Raw genomic sequence first — 10,635 nt, forward strand, 5'->3', positions numbered from 1 at the left:
ACACCTGTGTGCCTTGTGGGAAATACCTAGGGCTCCTCATATCTCTGAATCTGGGCTTAGACAGCATCCAGCTGGCATAGTTCTTCAACAAAGTTCCCTGAGCAGCTTTAAAGATTAAAATAAGAACTATGTTCAGAAAGAGACAGACATGTAAAAAAACAACTCACTCAAGGTTCACCAGATCATCTTTAGAAGAAATTTTAAAACCTTTAATTTCCAAGCTAATTATTAGCAAGAGCAAAGTCTAGGTGGATTCAGGTCCAATTAAACAAAACTGAATCAACAGTATTTTCATAGTATATAAAAATTAACGTTTAAAAAATGAGTAGGAGGTACATACTTGGACAAAGAGTCTTGTGACACCATAAAATTAACAAATTTATTGTGGCATAAGCTTTGGTGAGCTGCAAGGTCAATTGAGAAATACTGTGCCAATTTCCCAGTGAGTTATAACCAACATATAATTTTAGCCAGAAAAAAGTAATCAGTTTAAACAACAACCATCATGAAAGGATATTAGGGGCGCAGATTCTGAATTATACCTCTATCATATAAGTATTAATATGCCACAAAATAGATGAACTTGTTTATCGTGATTATCACATCAAAGCACACTTCAGCAAGGCAACAGTTTATAGAATATGGTGTGAAGGACCCACCTTTAATGCAAAGATGCATCTCAAGCACATACTCATATTTCCCCCAAAATGACAATAGAAAGTGACCTGTAAAATTGGTTACATGGTTGCACAACACCAGATTTGTGTTGAAACAGCTACATATTGGCCGAGTTCAGATGGGCAGTTTGAAGTGGGAAGGAGTCGTGGCAAAAAAGACCCAGAACAAACTGTTCCGGGTTTTCCCAGTCACACTGCACCGACTGATGCGGGAGCATACTGGGGAGGAGGCGCAAGGGAGCGTTCACACTGTTGGCCCACCCCTGGCAGAGGCACAGCTGTAAGGCATGGCTTTCTTTTTGGTAATCTGGACATATGCGGTTATGCGCATAAGCGCACAAGAAAAATACTTTTGGCGTTCACACTTTGTTGGTGCAGGATGAATGCAGGATAAATGCGCTTTCCAGGGTTTGATACCACTTTCATCTTTTAAACTCAGAAGCGAAGCGTTACAGGACGGGCTGAGTACGGCTGGGGAACGCCGGACAGATGTGCCTGTGTGAACAGCCCCTTTAATCCGGTTGTGGAACATTTCTGAAACGTGCCTATATCGAGGCAAACTGCCAGTCTGAACTCCGCCGTTAATTGCACTGAAAATTATGATTGTATGAAGAGGCATCCAACTCTTCTGGTGTGAACAGGCTATAAAACTATACCATTATGAAAGCATTTACTATGTCTCAACTCCTTCAACTAATTCTCAACCCTACATGTGCTGGGAAGCACAGAGGAAGGTTTACCTTTCTTCTCACATGGTGCACCAACCTTACTAGCCACTCAGGTGGTACTGAAGCATTTGCATAGGTCCATATCACCATGCATAGGATCAGATTGTGCAACTGATCTCCAAGATAAAATCCATGAATCAGCTGTATGAACTGAACCTATGTATGAAGAACTTAACCCCATTCAGGCATTACTCAATTGCATGTATAACTGGTGGCAGTGAGGTCGGTGTGCTAGGTGTGCTCTCTCCCCTGATCCCCACCACCTGTATGGTCATGTGCCATTCAAACCAGACCTAACAAAAGCAATAAAGGCACAGGTGCAGCAGTGTTCCCTCTAAGCTGTACACCTGAGCAGCTGCTCATTAACACAGGAAGCAATCTAGAGCTGTGCAGGGTCTTGCACTGCTGGTTGCCCATTTTAAGATTACAGCAGTTATTTTCTGCTCAGGAGGTGAACTGCTCCACTCAGTAGAGGGAAGAATTAGAGGGAACATTGAGGTGCAGCCAACTTGTGCAAGAATTACTCACTTGAAAAGATCCAGTTAAAGACTTCAAACTGTAAACATCTCAAAGGGTCCCAAAACAGGAGACTCTCACATTCAACGAACTGAGAAGGGTAGCTTAGCAAAATTCATGCAGAACGTCCATTTGCACATAAGCCTTTTTCAGTCATTATATTTCCAGAGAGCCTACTGTGCAAACTGGCAGAAAGTGTTATGTGCAATCAACCCAATACATATGATCACCATGTTGTCCAAATAGGGAAATGCACATATTCTGGTTTAACTGTGCACAATCAAAAACTCTGATCCCCACCCCCCCAGGGTATGCATTCAAATGTATTTAAACTGGAATAAACATGTGGCACCCCATTCAGACAAAATGGCTGTTGCTCATATTGAGACGATCGTGCATGTACAGTATGTGCAGTAGGAGGCACCAAAAACATGACAACTGAAAAGTACTGTACACAACTTCAGTCAGCAGATTATCTTGTATACAGGGTCTCCAACTTGGATTGTTCCAGTTTTATCAACTCCATATAGCCATCCAAAAGGGGGATCATTCTTAAAGGCATGTTGTTCAGAAGGATCACACTTGCGGTAACTGAAAACAAGGAAGGCAGAAAGATGGGCCATTAGGGCTTTTTTTTTGGTTTTTGCCATCAAGTCACAGCTCACCTGTGGTGACCTCATGGGGTTCTGAAGTCGAGAGTCATTCAGAGACAGTTTGCCATTGCCTGCCCTCTGCATCACGATGCCAGTATTCCTTGGTGGTCTCCCATCCAAATACTAACCAGGGCCAACCAAAATATAATTCAGCTAAAACAAATTTTCACACAAAAATGGACAACATATAGCAAGACAGAACAAACACAGTGAACGCACATTCTTGTATCAATTGAAAGGGCATAATCGAGGTCACTGCTGTGTTACAATAGCAGAATATTTTTTTACTGTTACTTTTCTAAATCTAAAAAGACTGTCAGGATTTGTATTAAACCGCACAAAATAAAGACATGTCACACAATAGCTACATATAGTTCAGTTTAGCTCTTTGGTCAGGGGTCATTTTGTAGAAAAAGAGGTGCAGGAGCTCATTAGCATAACTTATTTGCATATGCCCCACCCCCTGACATCACTGGAAGTGTGTCAGAAGGCAACACCCACCGCTTAGGCTCCACTGGACTGTTTTGGATTGCTAACTATTGTGGGGGGGGGGACATGGAGATCTGTCCTCGCAGAGGAGGGAGAGCTTGTACCTGAATAAAACTTGGTCTTAAAGGTCCCACTGGACTGTCTTGGACTGGGGGGCAGGGGGGGGCTCTGCAACTTACCTGGCTGCTTCTTGCTCTGACTGAGGGCTGCTGGGAGCAGAGGGTGGGGCTTGTTGCATGTGCCCGCCCCCTGGGCTCTTTACTGCCGGAGCTCCGCTCCTGTGCGCTCCCGCAGGAAATGACCCCTGTCTTTGGTACTAAACCAGAGCATGGCAAGTGCTCAGTGAAAAGGTACTCCTCCCCCCTTAAAAATGCGAGAGTCAATCAAGTGTTGTACAATTGGTAGTGCCGCTAAGTGCTCCGATAGATTGAACCATGAAGAACAGCAATCGGAGAAGCACGTTACAAACACTTCTGTGCTTGTATTGGAAGAGAATCAATGAAATTCTAAAAACCCTTTCAAAACTTCCATGTAAAAGCACTTTAAAAAGCACACATCCCTTTTAAACTTCAGGATCTTGTATAATGTAGAATAGTTAATTTTTAAAAATTTTCCAATTGCTGCTGTTAAGTATTGGTTAAAGGAAGTGGCAAGAGGGAGACCAGTCCAGGAAACCTTAGAAGTGTACAAGAATCAGTTAATTTGTTAAGAGGAAACTGGTCCACACAAGACTCTTTATTATTGAGCCTTAACACCTTAGCTTGTGTTATGTACGCGGGCCGCCAAGAGGGGTCTGCGGCACAGGCAAGAGCTTGGATCCTAGAACAATGGAAACTTCGGATCCTGGATCCCCCAGCCCCAACCAATAGCCACTTTGGCGGGACATTCAAACCCTCCAATGGGAATGGGGGGTGCTGGTTTCATACATGATTACTCAATAAGTGATGACTTACAATTGGATGTGTGAGCCAACTCCAAAGGGAAGTGCTGTGTCTGAGACGGGTGCTGTGAGATTGGGGTGGGCTGGGAAATTTCAGTGGCTCAGGAACAAGCCAACATTGCAGGGACCACTCAGGTCAGACCTGGCTAGCAGTGCCAATGGTGGGCATCATCTCACCCACTGCCTCAGGTGGGGGGCAACAGAGGAAGGAGGCAACTGATGAGATGACACCAATCACTCTAGCTGTTGAAGGGTCTGATCCAAGAAACTCCTGCAGGGCTGGTGGAATTCCAGGGGCTTGGCAGTCCTTGTTCCTGCCCACCCACAGCTCACTGCAAGCTTTCCTGGTAAGTGCAATGGCTGGTTTGCCCTGTATGAGATGATATGACCTTTCATATGTAATGTTGGGACTGCAAAAGGCTTTCTCACATCCAAATGGCAACCATTTGATCCTGAACATCATGGTGCCAAACATGTAATTGCAAGCAAGCATATTGAAACACACAAAGTACACAAAACAAGTGGTAATATGTTTGCTACCTTTTCAGCGTTTTTAGTGGTTCCTTCTTATCCATAATCCCAGTGTCTGGATCAACCTTTGTGAAAATACACCTGCAATTACAGAAAATATTAAATTAAGAGATGTATCCTACTAACATACTCCTTCAAAAATAGTCTTAACTTCATCTAATGAGGACCAATTTTTAGTTACTGAATGCAGAGGCTGTTGGTCCTCAAAATCCCCCACCTGAGGCCACCACACCTAATTCCAGGATGGGCCCTGTTTGAGGTAGAAATACTCAAAAAGATCTGCTGGCATAAACCAAAGTGCTGCAGAGACCAATGCTTGGTGCCCTTACCTGGGACAACACATTCGTCCTTTCAGCCTCACCTGACCAATCGATATCTCAACCCATGTATCCTACAGAAACACAGAACCATCACACATTATAGCAGGACTCTGGTGAGGCAGCATAAAAATAAATAATTTAGGCAAGTGTTTTCATTTTAACTATTGTGCATAGGCCTTGGGAACCCTATCTGGGTGGAAAGACAGCATATAAATAGTTTAAATGAAGAAATAATAAAATTAATTTATACTGATACTATAGTAGGCCGCTTTCTAATACCCTCATCATTTATGTATTTGATAGTGTATTTTATTGACATTGCACACTGATTTTTGAACTTGAGACCCCAAAACATTTCACAATATTCCTAAAATGCAAAATTCTACTAAAATACACTATATTAAAATTTTAAATCATTGCAAATGGACTTGTGTGGGTATGGAGAAAGGTAAAGAGATTTAAAAGAACAGGATTTTAAAATACTGAATTTAAAAACAGCAAAATATAACTAAACAAAACTTTTCTCACAAATGGAGAACATACAAGAGGGAAGAGGTGAAAAGGCAAGTCAAGAGTTGAACCCAAAGTAGGCATGCGATGGGATCTTTGTATCAGAAGATCATAAACAGCAAATATTTATTGCCCAATATGATACTTCAAGCTACACACCCAGTTTTCAAGACCTTCCTTTCAGAGATACTGGGGAGGGATATTTAGCCAAGAACTAAGGATTGTGAATGCAGTATTCCCAGTACACATTTTAACACATTACTTGCCTCTTCATAAGAAGCGCAACCTGTAACAACTATATTTGGCCGGAAATTGGTTATTCTTATTTTCTTCTCTAACCGGGCATTGAGATCTTGCAAGGAAGCTTCAGAAATTAACAAGATTGGACTGGCTTCAGCATAGGCAACCTGTACACATAAATACAAAGAGGGCTGGTGTTGACAGTTTCCATTATGATTCTCTTATTGAACTACCTTCTGCTAGGGCATGAAATTTGCCTAAGTTTTTATCAAGCAGTAGAATCATTCCATGCACTTAAAAAAATGCCTTCTAGTAATTGCATCCTAGCAATTGCTCCAAAGAAGAAATATCCTCATCGTTCATTTGTTTAATAAAAAGAAGACAAATTCTAATCACTTTGCAAGGTCAGGGTTACGGCCCACCTCAGCTAAAAAAAAAAAATTAAAAATAGTACAAGGGTAGTTAATCCAAGCTAAGGACAAAATCCAGTCAACTTTTATATCCTTTTGATTTCAGTGGATGAGGTTAAGCAAACATACATCTCTTCCTCTGAAATCAATGGGCCTTTGTATTTCTTAACTTTGGCTGGATTATCCAGTAAGCATCAATGGTTCCCTTATTTTAGTTCATTCATACCAATATTAAAAAAACAAAAACAGCTGTGGTACTAAAAATAGGTCCAGGGTGCAAAAGTATCAGGTGACAAACACCTAGGAATACAAAAAAGGTACCCAAAGGAAGGGGAACTTGGCACTGTTTCTAAGAGTGTTCTTAGTCTTGCATACAAAGATCATATACTGATAGCAACCATGCATGACACCTGTATTTCTCCAACTTGTAAAGAAGAAAACAGATGAAGACAAACACGTCTGCATTGACAAAAAAAAAAAGATTCGGATAAAACAAGCATGAAGTCCTAGGTGTAACAATTACAGGTGACATGATTACATTGACCTTTTCTGGCCACTTCCCAACATGCATTTTTAAAACATGAGTAGGAAGATTCCACCCTGGACAACAGCAGGGAGAGATCAAATGGTGTGAAAAAAGTAGATCAGCGGACCACCCAAAGGAAAAGACCAATCTATATATCTAATAGCCAAGTTGCCCCCATGAGTGCGGATCGCTAAATCAGCGCTCCGGGGGCACTTGGGGGGAGGGGGAGGTTTGTGCACACGTGGGCCAGTCCCCACGTGTGCACAAAAATGCTAAACCTTGAAAAAAATTTCGGGAGGATGTTTAAATCCCCCCGAAAGTGCAAGACCGTTCCGTGCGCATGCGCACGGAACGCTTGGCAACCGAGGCTGCCGCCGCCGCTGCTTGAAAGGGGAGCGGTGAGCGGCGAGCAGCGAGGGGGGGGCGAGTGGCGAGGGAGCCGCCGCAGCCGCTAAGGAGCCTCGCCGCCGCCGCCTCGGAGCCAGCCGGGCGGCCGGGCAACGTCAGGGCTAGGGGGGTGAGGGGGGGGAACGCCGCTGCCGCTAAGGAGCCTCGCAGAGAGACTGTGGGGCGAAGAGAGAGAAGGGGGGAGAGAGAGACTGTGGGGCGTAGAGAGAGAGGGGGGAGAGAGAGAGAGTGGGGGGGAGAGGGAGAGAGACTGGGGGGGAAGAGAGAGAAGGGGGAGACACTGGGGGGAAGAGAGAGAAAGGGGGAGAGAGAGAGAGAGAGACTGGGGGGAAGAGAGAGAATGGGGGGAAGAGAGAGACTGCCCCCCCCGCGAGTATCGCGGGTCCCCCCTTGTCATATCTAATGTACTGCATGGACCTGTTCATCTTTTAAGCAAAATGCCATGCTCTCCACAGCTGAATACTACATGATCAAAGCCAGTAAGGAATTGATACATCATTTATTTTCTAGCAAATGACATCATGCAATGCTCTCATCATCCTAATCACATTTAGAGAGTCTCCTACTAAATTTGACAGAACTTATTTCCAAGTGAATATGCTTGGGACTTCGCCCTGAAACCAACACCACAGTGGCATCCTTGGATATGCAAAAGTGTTAAGCAAATAGTAACTGGCAGTCCAAACACTTTAGCAAATACTGAAAAAAATGTTTGGGGGAGAAATGGGACTCTCACCTCATCTGTAGGCTGGAACAGAGGCAGGAAACTAACTGGCTTCCTTGTCTTCATATCTGTTTCATAATGGACCATTCTGTAAGGCTTTGAGTTCAGGAAGGTTGTGATCCACTGAGCTGCTTCATCTCCACAGTCCCTCCCTTCAGCATGGACTCCAAAGCGCCTAAAGGACCATAGAAATGTACCCACATGTGCCCTTTTAAAAGCTGTACATTTAGTGTAATACTTCACATCATAAAATTACCTTCAACCCATTTCATCCGCTTTCCATATTTTGCTTTTTACCAAGATGGTGCTTGGCAGTATCATCCTAAACAAAGTTACACTCTACTCAGCCCACGGACTTCAATGGACTTAGAAAGGTGTAACGCAGCTTAGGATGGTATTGTAGGTCACTATTCTACAGAGAAATAAGGAGCAGAAAAGAGAGAGCTATGTAATGATAAAAGACGATAAACATAAGAACATAAGAGCTTGCTGGATCAGACAAGTGGTCCATCTAGTCCAGCATTGATATAGGATGTAATCTATCTCTCTCTCTCTCTCTCTCTCTCTCTCTCTCTCTCTCTCTCTCTCTCTCTCTCTCTCTCTCTCTCTGTGTGTGTGAGAGAGAGAGAGAGAGGGAGAGGGAGAGAGCTCTCACTCAAATGTACACACACATCCTACATGCAACTTAATATTTCCTCATCTAAACTGTGAGAGATCATTGTAAATAGAAAGCTCCAGTTTCCAGGTTGCAAGGAGAAAAACAATCTACTACCTGCAATTGTAGATGGAATTTGTTATGGGGAGTTTGACAGGAATACTCAGTGTTTTCATTCCTGGAGCACTTAAGGTTAAATGACCAGATTCACAAGTTACAGAAACTAGCACCAAGCGAGGTTCCTGCTTAGCAGATAGTATACGTCCATCTTCCTTGATCACAGTCCAACACCTGACATTTAAAACAAACACAAGTAATGCTTATTAAAGAGTTGTAAATGCATATTCCATACGCATACCTCAATCTTAAAATGCTACATCTTTTAAAATCAGTACATAGTGTAGGGGAGGTAAGATGACATGGCATAGTCAATCTCATCAGATCTCAGAAGCTAAGCAGGGTCAGTACTTGGAAGGGAGACAACCAAGGAAGACTGCAGAGGAAGGCAATGGCAAACCACCCCTCCTTCTCAGTTGCCTTGAAAGCCCCTTGCTGGGGTCACCAGAAGTCAGCAGCGACTTGACGACACTTTATGCACAAGCACACATAAATGGTAGGCAATAACAGGGCAGAGACACAGAGCATACAATATAAAACTAAGAAACTGAATGCTAACAGTGGCATCATTGTGCCCTGGAGGAAGAAAGACAGACTTTGAACTCCCAAGGAATTCAGAAAACCCTTTGAAAATGGAGTCTTCTGGATTCTGTTTCCCCATTTGGGTCTAATACAATTACAAGGAAGTTATACCTTCAGTTTCGTAACTCTGGTCACTAGCACTTACATAATACCTTGACCCAATCAGGGCCTCGATAAATGAATGTTCTCCTTGCGTACAGCAAGTATCCTGGAAACCTCCTCAGAAGCAGGGCAGAAAACTCAGGTAAAATGCAGAATACTCAGGTGAAATTCCTAAGCTCCTTAGTGTGCATTAAGTAATAATGTACTACTTCACAGTAGTCAGTGTGGAAACTGAGGTTGAGGTTGCAGCAGTTAGGGAAAGGAAGAGTGTTAAGTCCAGCGCTTAACAAATAGTCAGAGAGTGATTTCAGCAAAAACTCAAGTTTAATCTTCAACACGAACACTTCTCCAACACGGTACAACATCTGATAGCCCAAACAGCTTGTCCATAGTAGCTGCTCGGTATTTAAACATTTCCCGGCTAATATAGCCACGCCTACTATACACATAACAACCAATACGATAGAGCGTATAAGAGCCAATCACCTTTGTTCCCGCTTACAGCTTGCTTGAACGTGATTGGACACATTTGCCTTGGGCTTGAATCCCTGCCCAAGATGAAGCTTAACATTGCTTCCCTATGAGATGTTTCACATACATCTTAATGCATTCATGGCAGCTTCTGAATACATTACAAAGAGAATGACTTCAGCTATGTAGCATCTCTAAGAGGCCAGACTAGCCTCATCTTGTCAGCACTTGGAAGCTAAAAAGGGTCAGTACTTGGATGGGAGATTACAAGGAAGACAGGGCTGCTATGCAGAGGGAGGCCATGGCACCTCTGCTCATCTCTTGCCTCAAAAACCCGACGAGACGGAACTTCATGGTGTCACTATGAGTTGGCTGTGACCCTACAGCACACTAGCACTCACCGGGAAGAAGAAGAAAAGTTGGGTTTTGTGTTGTTGTTTTTTGGCCCCCCGGAGGCGATTTTTTAATTGCATTTTATATATAGACTACAAACTACAATGAAAAAAGGGAGGGGCACTACATTTAGGGAGAAAGTAAAGATAACCACTACTGACTAAAAACCCAAGAGAGATCCTCAAAATAGCTTATATACTATACCATCCCTTTAAACGCTACATTCTATGAACTTAGTCAGTCATGCTTTTATACAGGGATCATTTCCTGCAGGAGCGCACAGGAGCAGAGCTCCAGCAGTAAAGAGCCCAGGGGGCAGGCACATGCAACAAGCCCCACCCCCTGCTCCCAGCAGCCCTCAGTCAGAGCAAGAAGAAGAAGAAGAGATATGATTTATACCCCGCCCTTCACTTGGAGTCTCAGAGCGGCTTACAAACTCCTTTCCCTTCCCCTCCCCACAACAGACACCCTGTGAGGTGGGTGGGGCTGAGAGAACTCTGACACAAACTGCTCTTTTTCAAGGACAGCTGTGCCAGAGCTTGTGACTGACCCAAGGTCACATCAGCAGGTGCAAGCGGAGGAGTGGGGAACCAAACCCGGTTCTCCCAGATTAGAGTCCGCAGACTTAATCACTACACCAAAC

General features: G+C 43.6%; 1 protein-coding gene across 2 annotated transcripts in view; it reads right to left on the bottom strand.

Moving 5' to 3' along the window:
- Positions 1 to 2,227: 2,227 nt before the first annotated feature.
- LOC107122319 (mitochondrial amidoxime-reducing component 1-like) overlaps positions 2,228 to 10,635 on the bottom strand; it is a 12,408-nt gene continuing 4,000 nt past the window's right edge. The window contains exons 2-7 of one of the 2 annotated variants that reach the window (XM_015425376.1): positions 8,445 to 8,618; positions 7,685 to 7,847; positions 5,631 to 5,771; positions 4,864 to 4,925; positions 4,544 to 4,615; positions 2,228 to 2,512 (exon numbers count right to left, since the gene is read on the bottom strand). In XM_015425376.1, coding sequence (XP_015280862.1) covers positions 2,386 to 2,512; positions 4,544 to 4,615; positions 4,864 to 4,925; positions 5,631 to 5,771; positions 7,685 to 7,847; positions 8,445 to 8,618 — 739 coding nt within the window. In that variant the 3' untranslated portion in view covers positions 2,228 to 2,385. The remainder of the gene's footprint in view (positions 2,513 to 4,543; positions 4,616 to 4,863; positions 4,926 to 5,630; positions 5,772 to 7,684; positions 7,848 to 8,444; positions 8,619 to 10,635) is intronic. The other variant, XM_015425377.1, reaches the window with a different exon arrangement.

Source organism: Gekko japonicus, unplaced genomic scaffold (assembly GCF_001447785.1).
Source record: "Gekko japonicus isolate JY-2015 unplaced genomic scaffold, Gekko_japonicus_V1.1 scaffold153, whole genome shotgun sequence".
Taxonomy (NCBI): Eukaryota; Metazoa; Chordata; class Lepidosauria; order Squamata; family Gekkonidae; genus Gekko; species Gekko japonicus.